Source organism: Pagrus pagrus (genome assembly GCF_965226575.1).
Source record: "Pagrus pagrus genome assembly, chromosome: 3".
Taxonomy (NCBI): domain Eukaryota; kingdom Metazoa; phylum Chordata; class Actinopteri; order Spariformes; family Sparidae; genus Pagrus; species Pagrus pagrus.
In genome coordinates, this window is record NC_140187.1 from 34963764 (window position 1) to 34980054 (window position 16291).

The following is a 16291-nucleotide window of genomic DNA, read 5'->3' on the forward strand; positions in this document are numbered from 1 at the left end:
TTATAAATTATTTTAAAGCATTACATTGTCAAATGACATTTAACTCAAGATTAGCTATCTATAAATGTACAGTTTATTAATGTATTATTTAAATTATATTATCATTATATTATAAATGATTATAACAGTGTTACCATATTTTTTCCTATTCTTTGGTTTGTGACTGTCAGTCGGGGGTGATTGGGGTGGTTATATGGGTCATCCACAGGTCATAAGTAAGTTAAGTGGACATTGCATATTATGTATTGTTGCTAACTTGCCTGTAGAGCCAAAGCTGACACTAGAGGGGCAAGCAGAGCGTCATAGTTTGAAGCTGAAGGCTTCATACATAGCCACTGACCAAGCTGCTGTATTTGACGAAAACTATCATGACTTTTCCACCAGCCTCAGCTTTGTGTTTAGTGCCAGTTATATTAGCATACTGACAGGCTAAACTAAGATGGTGAGCATGATAAACATCACACTGGCCTTTAAAAAATCTTGAAAATAACTATCATTGTCTCAATATTCATTTTATGTTCTTAATTTTAGTTTGTTTGTTTTAATAGATTTAAGTTGCTCTGCAACTATATTTTAAAGTCCCCCTCCAGTCAAAAATGTGTTTTTCTTGAAGGCTTGAGCTTCACTGTGTAGAATGATGTGTCTCAGAGTTTGAATACTAAACGCTGTTTTCACATTCATTCAAGAGTAAATTTTCTCTGAACTCAGTGAAAATCAGATTTTAAGAGGCGGTCCTACGAGCATGGTTTGTGACATCACAAACAGTTTCGATAGTCAATCCTGGTCCAATATTCAGCTTACACAAGCTTGAAGCCTCCAGGTCACCTACACTGAGAATGGACTTTACTGTGAAGTTGGAGACATCTTGTGTCCAGCAGTTTAACTTGTGAAATGAAAAATATCGACATATTCATATATTCTGGAATTTTTGAGAGAGAAGGATTTTCTGGGGATTTTAATGTTGTACTTATGCTTTTCTTCCTGCTAAAATCATGTCAGGAAAAACGTGAGATTTTTTATTAATGCCTTGATAAGTACTCAGTCATCATCAATTCTCACTGATAGCATTTACATAAACAGACGCGACCGGACAGTTCAAATATGCCATCTCTGTGTGATATTGAGGGCCAGCAAGAGGTTCGGTGTCTCTGTGCACTAGGGCCCGACCGATATGGATTTTTTGGGGCCGATGCCGATACCGATTATTAGGGGGGAAAAATCTGATAACCGATTAATCGGCCGATTTTTTTATTTTTTATTATAAAGTTTTAAAATTGTATTAATTTAAGTAATATATCTACATATTTACTTTTTTTTTTTTAACAAATGGCTGCTTTTGAGCTTTTCAGACACTTCTACAAAGAATTAAAGGCAGAAAAATAATTTCAAATCCTTTTTATTGCTGAGTCAAGCAGCATATTAACATGACAACCATCCAACATTAGGCCTACAACAAGGCACTATTAGCTTTAAAAAAAAAAAAATAATAATAATAAAGTGCTTATTATTCAGACTGTAGCAGGTGTGAGTGTGAGTCTGATTTGTCAACCTCCCGCACTCACACACTCGTCATCCTCTAAAATAAATAGATATACAGTACAGACCAAAAGTTTGGACACACCTTCTCATTCAATGAGTTTCCTTTCTTTTCATGACTATTGGCATTGTAGATTCACACTGAAGGCATCAAAACTATGAATTAACACATGTGGAAATATGTACTTAACAAAAAAGTGTAAAACAACTGAAAATACGCCTTATATTCTAGTTTCTTCAAAGTAGCCACCTTTTGCTCTGATTACTGCTTTGCACACACTCTGCATTCTCTTGATGAGCTTCAAGAGGTAGTCACCTGAAATGGTTTTCACTTCACAGGTGTGCCCTGTCAGGTTTAATAAGTGGGATTTCTTGCCTTATAAATGGGGTTGGGACCATCAGTTGTGTTGTGCAGAAGTCAGGTGGATACGCAGCTGATAGTCCTACTGAATAGACTGTTAGAATTTGTATTATGGCAAGAAAAAAGCAGCTAAGTAAAGAAAAACGAGTGGCCATCATTACTTTAAGAAATGAAGGTCAGTCAGTCCGAAAAATTGGGAAAACTTTGAAAGTGTCCCCAAGTGCAGTCGCAAAAACCATCAAGCGCTACAAAGAAACTGGCTCACATGAGGACCGCCCCAGGAAAGGAAGACCAAGAGTCACCTCTGCTGCGGAGGATAAGTTCATCCGAGTCACCAGCCTCAGAAATCGCAGGTTAACAGCAGCTCAGATTAGAGACCAGGTCAATGCCACACAGAGTTCTAGCAGCAGACACATCTCTAGAACAACTGTTAAGAGGAGACTGTGTGAATCAGGCCTTCATGGTAGAATAGCTGCTAGGAAACCACTGCTAAGGACAGGCAACAAGCAGAAGAGACTTGTTTGGGCTAAAGAACACAAGGAATGGACATTAGACCAGTGGAAATCTGTGCTTTGGTCTTATGAGTCCAAATTTGAGATCTTTGGTTCCAACCACCGTGTCTTTGTGCGACGCAGAAAAGGTGAACGGATGGACTCTACATGCCTGGTTCCCACCGTGAAGCATGGAGGAGGAGGTGTGATGGTGTGGGGGTGCTTTGCTGGTGACACTGTTGGGGATTTATTCAAAATTGAAGGCATATTGAACCAGCATGGCTACCACAGCATCTTGCAGCGGCATGCTATTCCATCCGGTTTGCTTTTAGTTGGACCATCATTTATTTTTCAACAGGACAATGACCCCAAACACACCTCCAGGCTGTGTAAGGGCTATTTGACCAAGAAGGAGAGTGATGGGGTACTGCGCCAGATGACCTGGCCTCCACAGTCACCGGACCTGAACCCAATCGAGATGGTTTGGGGTGAGCTGGACCGCAGAGTGAAGGCAAAAGGGCCAACAAGTGCTAAGCATCTCTGGGAACTCCTTCAAGACTGTTGGAAGACCATTTCAGGTGACTACCTCTTGAAGCTCATCAAGAGAATGCCAAGAGTGTGCGAAGCAGTAATCAAAGCAAAAGGTGGCTACTTTGAAGAACCTAGAATATAAGACATATTTTCAGTTGTTTCACACTTTTTTGTTAAGTATATAATTCCACATGTGTTAATTCATAGTTTTGATGCCTTCAGTGTGAATCTACAATTTTCATAGTCATGAAAATAAAGAAAACTCTTTGAATGAGAAGGTGTGTCCAAACTTTTGGTCTGTACTGTATATATACATCATAACGTTTAAAAAAAAATTTAAAAAAATCAGGAACACTCGATATACTGTATGCTACTGCTCTTCACGCCGACAGGAAGGCCGACTGATCATCTCAGTAATATACCACGGATTTATCATGAATCAAACTCGGACCAGAAAAGCGTTTTCAACTACTCGCCTACTCGCCCCCCGGTGGTGCGCCCTTCTACAGGATAAATAGCCTAATGTCGGGGGATCTTTTCAAATGGGGGAACATTTTCAAAGTAAAACCAAGTCTTATTCCCTGCATTTTATTTCTGAAAATATCGGCGACAATCGGCAAGTTTTGGCCGATTACCGATTAGTCTCAAACGGGCTATAATCGGCCGGGCCCTTCTGTGGACCTCCCCGCACATGTCAAGGTGTATCCAATACACCTGAGCCCTCCTTCAGCCTGAACGTTCTGTCTCTTTTCTACTCAAAGTCCGCTGCTTCAATGTTTCCTCTCTTTTACAGGCACGTCACATTATTCCTCCTCCCATTCTTCTCCTCTCCCCTGCTGCTCCCGACCACCATCTGCCATGTCTGTGTGCCATGTGGAGCCTCACCAGTCTCTCATCAGCATCCCTCCCTCAGCATCTTTTACTTTCACTTTAAATTATTAGAAATATGAGGAAGGGTTCCTCCTGGGAATGCCACAGATTGTCACTCACTCATCTGATTTGCTTTGTTGATAAGAACCTATGAATAGACTGTAGTAGAGCTGTGATGTTTTCAGTCAGTAAATGTACCTTCCTTCCTGTGGCCTATATAAACACTAATGAGGTTGGGTTATACTCACAGAGCAGCAAGGGACAGGTGTGGCACAGAAGGACCACCAACCTGTCTTTGGTCTGAACTCTTTGTTAGTCTCTCTACTGCTACTTGACTTGTCAGCAGCCAGGTCTACACTTGTGCTCCCTCTGGTCTTAGTTTGAAACATGATAAACTAAGAAGAAGAATGTTTATAATGCTGCATTAATTTTGACAAGTTTGCTGCTTTGGTCGCCCATCCAGGATGAGACAAAAGCATTGGCACAGAAATAAGCTCTATGTTATATACTAACACATTACAATACGGTAATGTTTGTGCTCAGTGTTGTCATGAATCTAGACAAAGAACCTGTATTGTCCGTGAAAATGGAGTTATAGAGAGTTATTGCTTAGAGAATTCAATAAAAATTAAGTGGCTGAAGTTTTCCCTGAGACATAATTAAATTTGTTTACACTGGAAGTTAGCCAGATAGAAAAGTTTTTGCAGTAATGACAAAGAGAAAGTGATTTTGTTTGCAATAGTTGTGGGAAAAAGAAAATAATGAAGCACACTAAATGTGGACTGACAGAATAGCTTAAAATCCTCAAGGACTGAAGAGATCGACACATACTGTATATCACTGTTCCTGTTGCAGTGCATCAGTGACAGCGTGCTGGACCTTCATTGCCTGCAGTCGTCAATATGACCAGATTTATTGTGATTTTCATCTTTTTTAGTACCTTTTCTGTGCCGAGGCGGCGGCCATGTTGGTGTTGGTGATGTGTGTTGAGTGAGACAATGTAGTTCACTGAGCTGTTTAACATAAAACTAGATTATATTTTATGTTGTGATAGACTACTCACGATGTGTTTATAATCTACCTTGTGCGACAAACCGGATACCTTCACTGCAACTCTGTAGCTGTCTGTAGCTTTGCTACTTTTTATTTCCGTTCCTCAGGCAACAGTCACCATAGATATATATTTGTTACATTCTACTCCGGTACCGGAGTTTCAGAATAAAAGCATACATGGAACATCATGGAATATTACATCTCCTTTCAACAGACAAATAAGCTGTGCTTATGCAAGTCACAAATAGCAAATAATAAAATACTTTGACAGTCTGTTGGAGTCTAGAACATCAAATAACACAGTATGCTGCTGTCTTAAGTGTTCCATAGTGCAAACAATTGTTTTTTTTCAAATAAGATAAGTCTCAAAAATAATTAACACTCTCCTGTTGATTTAGCACATATATGTAAATAATTCCAAACATGGCAATAGAACATTTTTAAATAAAAGTGTCTTATTCTTTCAAGAACTTTTTTTTATTTTTTTTTTTAAAACACAAGTCAAATTCAATTTTCATTCAAACACCTATTCAAACTCAATTTTCATTCAAAATGCAATATTCAGTTTTCACAGCAACATGACATACATTTTTTTTTTTTTTTTTCATAAACTTTTAAGTCAAAGGCTTTCCTTGGCTCACACGGCCATATCTGGTACGATAAGGCCCAGAGTGATCTGGCTCACTCATAGACACAGGTTGTTGCTGGTAATTTTCTGTGTCTCGTCCAGCGTCGTTCTCATTGATCTCTGGCTGTTGTATGACAGGTGTGTGGTTGCTGATCAGATGATGTCGGTTGCGCCTGAAAGTCTGTCCATCGCCAGTTCTGATGTGGTAGCTACGTGGTGTTTTAGCTGGTTGGATGACTGTTGCTGGTTTCCATGTGCCATCTCCTTGCTGGAAACGGATGGGTGCCCCGGCATGTAGCGGTGATAGGGGTTTTGTTGTAGTGCTCTTTTTGGCGCTGTTGGCAGCTCTCTCTCCTTGCTCGTACAGTGTCCTGGGGGGTTACCTGAGGTCGTAGTTGTAGAGTTGTGTTGGGCAGGATGGAGCGCAGCCTGCGACTCATCAGGATTTGAGCTGGTGATTTGAGTCCATCAACTGGAGTGTTTCTGTACTCCAGCAGGCTGAGGTACGGGTCTCTCTTGTCCTTCTTGGCCTTGGTGAAGATCCGCTTTGCAGTCTGAACTATCTTTTCTGCAAGGCCGTTGCTCTGCGGATAATGTGGGCTTGAGGTGACATGCTGGAATCCCCACGAGTCTGCAAACTGTTTAAACTCGTGAGCGGTAGCATGGCCCGTTGTCACTAACCACTTTTTTTGGGATGCCATGCCTTGCAAATACTGCTTTCATTCTGTGAATGACAGCAGTGGTGGTGATGTGTTGCAGGTGTTCCACCTCAAAGTACCTGCTGAGGTAGTCACAGATAACAATATAGTTCTATGAGTTCCATGAAAATAGGTCTGTTCCTACAGTCTCCCACGGGTTCTCTGGGATCTCATGTGAAAGCATGGGCTCCTTTGTGTTGGCACTGCGATGTGTTCGGCAGATGTCACATTGTTTAACCATTTCCTCTATCTGCTGACTCATGCCTGGCCAAAACATAACGTCCCGTGCTCTGTGCTTACTTTTCTCTTACTTTTAGAAGGATGCCATCAGCCTCAGTGATTTCATCACGGTGGTTCCAATATTCACTGAAGTGTGGGTGACACTTTTTTCTTGTCTCCGGCCAGCCTGACCAGATGACCTGCTTGAGAGTGGACAGTTGCTCGTCTTGAGCAGTTGCTGTTCTAATGTCGTATAATTATGTACTCTGTGGTCATGTGCAAAACTTAAAATTTTATGACACAAGTTCAGGGTTTTGCGCTTTGAGGGCAGGTGTCATGCCCAGCCAGAGACGGGGAGTAAAGGCAAAACCTTATGATGCCTGGGTGTACGTGCACAGGGATCTAGGGTACATCCTAACCGCTAACTGCACATGCATGGCAGGGTAAGTCTCACACAGCAGATAGTGTGATCTTATGATTTAACTTACTTTTACTAATAGATCTATCCATCGCACCAGTCTCGCTTCTTGTTGCAGTCATGCTGCAGCCATCATGTGCCAAGTTGAACTGTCAGGGCGCAGACGCACCGAGGAGGAGGTCGCCTGCACGTCCCAACCAAATCGTTGGAAGGACATGTCCCGAAAAAAGGTTGAGCCACAAAAGTTGAAAAACATCAATTTCAGCCAACCAAAGCGACACCTGACAGAGCTGCCTCAAGTCCATCACACACCAACACCCCAAAATATACCAGGTAGCCTATGAGAGTGAAGTGAGAGTGACGCGCTTATACTCTGTGAACTATTACGCACAACCGTCCGCAGTGGACTGAAGCTTCAGGAGAGTGACATGTAGGCTATAATTATATTATTTATAATTTATAATTTACGCAGTGTGCGAAATACGGGGGTTCACATTTTTTTCTGCAGGGATAAATTAAACGCAATATTTACATATCAAGCATTTTAATAAAATCATTGCCTAAATGTTATTTTAAAATGACTACCTCTCATGTGATAATCCTTACATCTATACATTTCCTCCTTCACTCAGCAATTACAAAGGAAGACCTTCTGGCACTCAAAAACACATGTCCAGACGCTGCTTTGTTCACATCAATCAACACAGCTGCAGACTCAGACACAGACACAGCATCCGAATCTGGATCAGAACTACCTGAGCCCCTGACAGCTATGTATGACCCATCAGCTAGGGACCTGTCCTCAGCTGACCTTCAGGAGAAGTGCAAAAAAAGCTATGGAAAAATGAGAGGGCAATGCACAATTGACAGACTGGAGCACCTACAGGATGTGACTAAAGAGCAGGCTAAGTGCACAACATGGGGACTCCACAGAGTGGGACGTGTAACAGGCAGTACCTTTCACAGGGTTGTTAAGTGTAAAGACACCTCAGTTGAAAGTGTTGTGAAACAGATCATGCAATATGCAGCCACAGATCTGACTGTTCCAGCTGTCATGTGGGGAAGGCAAATGGAAGATACTGCACGTAAAAATTATGAAACAGAAATGAAGAAAATACACATGAACTTCAATGTAAAAGCAGTGGGTCTAACAGTGAGAGCAGATGAGCCACAGCTGGCTGCTTCTCCTGATGGGGTATTCTCCTGTGACTGCTGTGGAACAGGCCTGCTAGAGATAAAGTGTCCATACAAGTACAGGGAGGGACTAGAGGGGTCAGAGTCTGATGCATCCTTTTTGTCTTGATGGAAACTATGATCTGCGACCCACCCACCCATATTACTCTCAGATTCAGTTACAAATGTATGTTTGTCAAATGGACATATGTGATTTCATGGTTTGGACGAAGACAAGCAGCATCATTTGCCGGCTACGGAGAGATGAGCCCTTTCTACAACAAACTCTTCCCAAGGCTGAATCTTTCTTCATGGACTACCTCCTCCCAGAACTTGTCTGCCGCTGCAAAGACCCCGACCTGGTGGAAGAGATCAAATGTCTGTACTGCGAAAAGCCAAGCTTTGGCAAAATGATCAAGTGCACGACTGCTGTCAACACTTTCACTATGCATGTGTGAACATGACCAGATACTCCAAAAAATGGAAATGTGGATGCAAATAGATACATCCAACGATGGTAAATACTGGATGCTGGACAACAGCACGTGAGGAAAAAACTGATGTAATGAGCAAAGATGAATAGGTACACCTGACAAAATCTAACTGACTTCATTACTGTTAACACAACAACAAACAACACATCTGACTAAGTGGTCATTTATTTTTTTCTTAATGTACATTTACATAAAATCACAAACAGCACTGATATATATTGTTCATCCCCAGAAAGAAGTGCAGTTTGAGTTCTGCAGACAATGATAATACTCAAAACTTAGCTGAAAGCTAGAAAAAAAAATCATTTCCAGGTATAAATGTTAGATGAGTTGATATAGTATTAATTATTTACACTTGTCATTGTTGAGATGTACATTTAATTTTCATTGCATTACATTGCCTTCAATATATTGCATTTACAACATTTTTAGTGCATGTTAATATTAAAAGCAGTTTCTCCAAAATGGTCCCTTAACCTTGGTCCTAAAATGGCCATTATCATAAATAAATAAAATAGCTCTGTGTGCGTGGTTCTCAACCTTTTTGTACTCTGAATGATCCTGTCTGATCAAATTTAGTTATTCATAACTGTTATTAATTTTACAGTCAGGCTATACAGAGAGAGAGTGATGAGTAAATGAGAGAGAGACAGAGAGAGCAAGTAGTGAGTGATCACTGCCCTCATTAGCCCTTGAAAGCCTGACACAATCAGGAAAGTAATGTACATCTCATTGACTCTAAACACAGTTATCGCCGGGCCACCACAGCCCCCCTAAGGTTGGTAAGACCAGCACATATTGTTAAAATGTCATCTAGCATATCGACTTGGCTGATGGGTATGACAGTGTTCAGTATCTGAAAGGTTTTAAGCTGACCTATAACTCGTTCCACATGTATGCGGACTCTTGACAACTGACGTGAAGTGTCAACACAAGAACCTGGCAACTGAGATTTCCCCTTCGTGAAACTTTCTCAATGTTGCTCCTACACTGGCCAAATCCTCTCCAACAAGGAAACCTCTATCTGCAAGGATCTCGTCACCATGCTCAAGTTTACCCAAAAAGCCAGAATCTAAAGTTATTATCTTGTCAGAGGCACGACCTCCCCACCCACTAGACAAAAAAGATATAGCTCCTGCTGGTGTGATTCCAATTAGATATTTAATTGTGTTTTGGTGCTTATAATTTGACCAGGTTTCAGCCCTTGCTTTAAGATTGTATGTTCTTTCTATAAAGATCTCAGTACAGTCTATAATACAACGACAATTCCTAAATTTGGGTTTAAAACACTGTGGCATGTTTGCTCTCACTGCATCCTTACTAGGCCACATTATCAAAGGTTTCACCATTGAGGACATGGGTATCCAGTCTCTTAATATTTTTGATACCGTTGAGAATGGAAGCCCAAATCTGTAGGCAAGGTCTCTGTTGGTGAGTCCAAGTCTTACTTTCATTAGAACCAAAAGGAGGTGGTTCTCCCAGCTTAACCCACCCTTAAGGACAAGTGTGCTTCTTTTTACAATATCCAGCAGCCACATAACCATTTGTAATGACTGTAAACCAGTAAAAAAAAATATTTTAGCATTTGTGTCTTTTATGGAATCAAACCCAAACTTAGACTGCTTAAGTTGCTCCTTCAGCTGTTTATTTTCTTCCTGTGTGGCATACAGTTCTTTTTTCAGAGCTTCATAATCATCACGGAGCTGGTTGTACTGCAGGTTGAGTTGGTGCATCTCTTTTCTGGACACACACTTACATTCATCTACACCATAAAAAGGAGATAAATTAACTCATGTGCAACACATCAGCTTTCATACACAGACATGCACACAACACACAAACTATCGGTCTGTTTCTCTGTCACTCTACTCACCCGACCACCAACCAACCAACACAAACACACACTTAATAGTAAGACTTGTGCATACCTTCAGGAGAATCTACAGTATCTGCTTCAGGCTCGCATGTGGGGCAGGTAGCAGGGGCCTTATCTTCATCTCGTATTCTCTTTCTTTCATATCTAGTACAAACAATAGAGTACAGTTAAGTTAAAAACCCCAAATAATCAACACATTAAGAGATAATGCAATAACATAATAAAGGACACACAAGAAGATCTTATTTGCTCAGATAGTTAACAGGCTACCCAGAAAGTAGAAAATTACAAATACATGACATCCACTGACCTTGCCACCTTTCCTGAGGTGTCTCTGGTGCTGCTGTGTGAAAAAAACGGATGGAACAAAATCTGGACTATCATAATCCATGGACGGTGCTCCTGATAAGAGAAAGAAATAAGCTTAGCTCTGCTTATTGTTTGACAATATTAGTCACATCTCTGTTACATACGTTCCACTACTATTATTGTAATGCATTACTACATACTATCCTTACCATTAATCACTACTACTGTTATCACTAGTAATCACATTTCCATGTGCTTTTCATTATTATTGCTGTAATACATCTTTATGTACTTTCACTCCTGTCAACCATCGCCTATAATTGTATACATTGTGATCTCGTTGATCTGCTCTGTACATGCGACATCTATTGCACGTCTGTCCGTCCTGGGAGAGGGATCCCTCCTCTGTGGCTCTTCCTGAGGTTTCTTCTGCATTTTTTTTTTCCCTGTTAAAAGGGCTTTTTTTGGGGGGCAAGTTTTTCCTCACTCGAATCGGGGGTCGAAGGACAGAGGGTGTCGTCTCTGTACAGATTGTAAAGCCCTCTGAGGCAAACTGTGATTTGTGAATTTGGGCTATACAAATAAAATTTGATTTGATTTGATTTGATTTGCTTATTGTTCATTTTCTCCGTTTTTAACCTATTTGCTATTTTACGAGCTCAGCCATAATGAGCACCAATAGATCAAGCATTAAAGTTACTAGTTCAGTTAAAGAAAATCGTACACTACATGTAACATTCGCTGTTTGAAGACACTTTCTTGTATGATTTTCAGCCTGAACCAAGAAACCTAAACCAGCCATGCAGCTAATGTTAGCACAAAAGCTAAACTTAACGTTACAACAGAAAGCCAACGTAAAACTTTACAAACGTTAAGTAGAAGACAGACAAATTTGTTGGCCAGTTAGTTAGCCTTTGACCTACTGAATTACACTAATATGTTCTCATTAACTATGGTAAATTCACGCAGTCCTAATTTACTCATTATCCAGCTCATGTTGGAAAAGACAAACATACCAGACACGAAGTGGGCGCTGCACAGACTCTCGCCGCCTTTGGGACCTTCAGGACCCCAATCCGCCCTTTTAATGGCCTGGAGCCACAATCTTCTTCTTCTCCTGGCAAAAGGATGAGATCCCCTGGGGATATTAAACAGTTTCCACCCATCCTTCTGCCGATTCGTGCAGTTTACAGCACAACAGCTCCTTGTCATGTTGTTTCTCCGCTGACTCCACTTGTAAACGATTAAGAAATGTTCCGCTTTCTGCCCCCTGGCTGCGCACGCATATGTGCGATGACGTTGCACAGAAACCCGTCTATTAAGCAGTTTTGATGCATATGTAACTGGCCTGCCTTCCTGCATGATGGTTGCACCCAGGCCATTTTTTGATGCATCTAGTTGCAGTGTCAATTCTTTTTCGGGATCAAAGTAGGCCAACACCGGCCCTGGCTCTGCTGTGTTGATCTCCTTCATCTGCTGAAATGCACTTACCTAGCTAGGTAAGTCACCATACCAAGAACAGTGTCCAACTCTGCCTCACTTTTGGGTGGTGGCATCTCTCTGATTGCTTTCACCTTAAGTGGGTCTGGTTTTAGGCCGTCTGCTGTGAGCCTATGTCCAAAGTAGCTCACTTCAGGCACACAGATGCGACACTTTTCAGGGTTCAGCTTCATCCCTCGCTCTCTGGTCCTGCTGAGCATTGCTCTGAGGTTGCGGTTGTGCTCCTCCTTTGTTTTTCCAAAAACAAAGATGTCATCAACTATCCCAGCCACGCCCCTAAGGCCTTCATATGTCTCATCTACTCTCCTCTGAAACTCATCTTGGGCTGATACAATGCCAAAGGGTAGCCTGAGAAAGCGGTATCTACCAAACATAGTGTTAAATGTGGTGAGTAGCTACGACTCCTCGCTTAACTTAATAGCCCAATAGCCAGATCTTGCATCTAAGATGCTGAAAAATTTTGCCCCTGCTAACTTGGATGTTACATCCTCAAGTGTGGGTAGGGGGTAATGTAGGGTGACCATATTTTGATTACCAAAAACCAGGACACTCGGCCCAGCAACGAGATATGATACTCAAAATCCACTCAAAGATGCCTTAAAATGAACATACTGTACATTTAGTATGCCTCCTCTGTATGGATAGAAAATATATATTTCAAACAAAATACCATCTATAACCAAAGACACACATTCAGACATGCTTCTCAGAGGTTACTTAACATGTTTTATTATATTATTTATTATTTATATTTATTGTTTCAAAAACAACAAATGAAATAATGATAGAAATAATGTCTCTTCTGTATTAGAAAAATAAATAATAATAAATAACTGAAAAATACCTCTGCATCAATCCAACTACTACACTCACCTCGCACACTTTTTTTTTATGTTTTTCGGTGTCCATGTGGGCTTTGAGGTCCCTGGCACCCCCATTGGACACCGAAACATATGTACTGGATTTGCACACAGTGCACGAAGCCTCCCACTTGCCCCGACCGGGACGGTAAGTGGGGAATTTCTTTTGTAGCTCATCGTTAAATGTGCATTTACGCTTCGGCATGATGATGCAGGCAGGAGTGCTATGGCTGTCTGCTCGCTCGTTGTGAGTGTCAATTTAATGGCCCAATGAAAAACAGGACATTTCACCATTTTATAAAAATCTCCCGGGACGGCCAGGACAGGACGTGAAAACAGGACATGTCCTGGGAAAACAGGACGTTTGGTCACCCTAGGTAATGTGGCCTCATTATTGCCTTATTTAAGGGTCTTGGGTCTAGGCATATTCTAAGCTTGCCTGTCTTTGGTTTCTCACACACTACTAGGGCATTAACCCACTGTTTAGACTCAGTTACTTTACAGATTATGCCTTTCCTCTCCATGTTGTCTAACTCTGTTCTTAGACGATCTTTTAATGCAAATGGGACCCTGCGTGGTGGACAAACCACTGGTGCTACCTTTGCGTCAATAGTGAAACTACATTCACCTGGGAATATGCCGATGCCTTTAAAAACATCTGCATACTCACTTAAAATGTTGCTTTATACCTCCCTTCTATGTTGCAGTAGCCTCTCACTTCAAGTGAGTGTCCCCCATAGCCTGTTAACCTATGATCTGGGGCTTTCAACCGTGTTTTGGGCACGAGTGTGGCAAAGGCAGTGGCAGGGATTATGCTGGCTTGAGCTCCAGTATCCATCTTGAACTTCAGCTGTCGGTTCTGTGGTCCCAGTCCGATGTCTGCATATGCACTTTCCTCATCCTCTTTTTCTGCAGTAACAGTGTCCACATACAGTTCAGAATCATAGTCCTCAGCGACCTCTTCAACGGTGTGTACATTCTTGTATCTCACTCTATTCAGAGTCTGAGGCTTTGTTTTACACACTCTTGCATAGTGGTTGAACTTCTAGTACTTCATACATTGTTGTGTAGTTATGGTTTCCTCCACACATACTACAGGCTCTCCTGATTCTTCTGGTGGTCATTTGGCTTATTACTAGCACCTCTCCTGGCGCCTGGCTTTACAATCTTGTGGTGGACTGCATGCACTTGACATTCATTTGCCATAGCCTTTAACTGTGCTTGTGATAGTTCATGGGAGCGCGCTATATCTATCGCTTTCTCCAGCGTCAGCTCCGGTCTGTTGCTAAGCAACTTCTCCTGCACTCTAGGTGAGTTGTTGGCGAACACTATACGGTCCCTGACCATTTCATCACTGTTTGTGTAGCCACAGTCCTTCACAAGCAACTTCAATTCAGTCAAAAAAAGTTCAAAAGACTTACTGCTTCCTTGTGTCTTTTCATGAAACTTGTACCTGGCAAAGATGGGGTTTGCTTTAGGGGTTAGGTACTCCGTGAATCTGTCGTAATACGTTTTTAACGTCTTTGCCTCGTCAGCCGTTAGTGTTAGTGTTGCTGATGTCGCGTCCTTTATCACTGATCCACAGCAGAAGAAAGCTGCATTTCTCCTCTTCTGACTTTGCTTTAAGTGGTCCGGTAAACATGAGCTTGACATGTTGTCGAAATCTCCACCATCCATCCGGTATATTGGGCGAGTCCCAATCCATTTTGGGGGTAGGAACACCGAAGGCTTCCATTTCTTCTTACCATTGTTTTTTTTCTTTTCAGCGAAACTCTTTCTCCGACACTTTCTCACGTCTTCCTTTCTCCTTTCTCTTTACGCGGCGGGTCCGTAGTCTAATGACTAATCTCTGACACCATGTTGTGATAGACTACTCACGATGTGTTTATAATCTACCTTTTGCGACAAACCGGATACCTTCACTGCAACTCTGTAGCTGTCTGTAGCTTCGCTACTTTTTATTTCCGTTCCTCAGGCAACAGTCACCATAGATATATATTTGTTACATTCTACTCCGGTACTGGAGTTTCAGAATAAAAGCATACATGGAACAACAAGGAATATTGCATTTTACTTTATTTGCAACAAACTGTGACCTTATTGACTTGACTAAATTGACGAACATCATATGTGTGATTCATATGTAGCCCCTTACATTCCTTCTTTGCTGTCTTTTAATGTGGGCCCTTATCAAACACACTCAGCTCTTTGATTACACTGCAGGTGTCAGCTGCTTTTACTGAATTTGGGAAAACGCTTTTCTCATTATGCACCTGTGAAATGGAATAACATGCAGAACAATCTAAAGCTTACCTCATGTTATCCTCAGGGCAGTTTAAATTTCGATCTCATCTCACTTCACTTCACACTCAAATCATCTGCTTTAATTTTAAATTGCTTTATTTATTCATAAAGTTTTATTACTTTACTCTTTATCGCCATTTTTATCTAAGCTTCCTATTTGTGTTTCTTGGTTACTAAAATCTTTTGTCTATGTTTTATACTTCTGAGGCCTCTACCTCAAATGCATTTTATTGGTTGAATGAATGAATGAATGTTATGCCTCTACAGTTGAAATGTTGTGTTTATTGTCTGCAGCTATGGAGGAGCTGGATGGGGATGAGGTCAGAGTGTCCTCCAGGGGGCGGTTTGCTGAGAGAGACATTGTCCAGGTAAAACTACATTCTATTCTACATACACCGTGCCCTTTACCCTCATAAGTCCCAGATTTTATGTTTTATCATTGTGACTAGCATGAATATGTATGAAGTTAATGTCAACCTGAACCACATGCACACAAACACACTTCAGACAATGGCAGTTTGGCTGGACCAATCTCGATGGCACCTCAACACTCAAGTCGAGGGGGTAGCTTCTGCATCAGCAAAACATCTACCCCTAGTTTGTTTAATAAAAAACACAAAACTGTTTATTTTCAGCATATTATTTGAGTATGTCATGTGAAAAATGAAAGTTTCTTTTAAGCAGATTTAGACTGTCATGAATGAGGGGGTACTTTCTGATTATTTTTGATCTAAAGGTAAAAAAGACAAATCTTTCCATGCACTTATTTAATGTCACTTGTTTTTACTAAGTAGGATGTATTTGTCAATTATTACTTTTTCTACAGAAAACTGAAATGCTGCATTCTTACACATATCTAAGAATTACTAAAGTCTATGGTAACATTTAGCCATACCTTTTAGCACTTGCTCTAGCTTGCTATACTGTTAACTTTACAGGAATTTAAAGGAATACATGGAAGGAAGGAATA

The 16291-nt window shown here is 41.1% G+C and overlaps 2 protein-coding genes across 3 annotated transcripts in view; one reads left to right on the forward strand and one right to left on the reverse strand.

Annotated features, from left to right (window-relative positions):
* The window catches only part of LOC311255056 (copine-9-like), a 345151-nt gene that overhangs the window by 324233 nt on the left and 4627 nt on the right, over window positions 1–16291 (forward strand). For both annotated transcript variants that reach the window (XM_084349210.1, XM_084349211.1), the window contains one exon: window positions 15616–15689. In XM_084349210.1, the coding sequence (XP_084205336.1) occupies window positions 15616–15689 (74 nt within the window). The remainder of the gene's footprint in view (window positions 1–15615; window positions 15690–16291) is intronic.
* On the reverse strand, window positions 7454–14962 carry LOC311255057 (uncharacterized protein). The gene is made up of 5 exons (XM_084349212.1): window positions 14439–14962; window positions 11674–11774; window positions 10659–10750; window positions 10401–10492; window positions 7454–10234 (listed from the first exon to the last, which is right to left on the reverse strand). The coding sequence occupies exons 1-5, from the start codon at window positions 14692–14694 to the stop codon at window positions 9399–9401; spliced, it is 1377 nt and encodes a 458-aa protein (XP_084205338.1). The 5' UTR covers window positions 14695–14962; the 3' UTR covers window positions 7454–9398.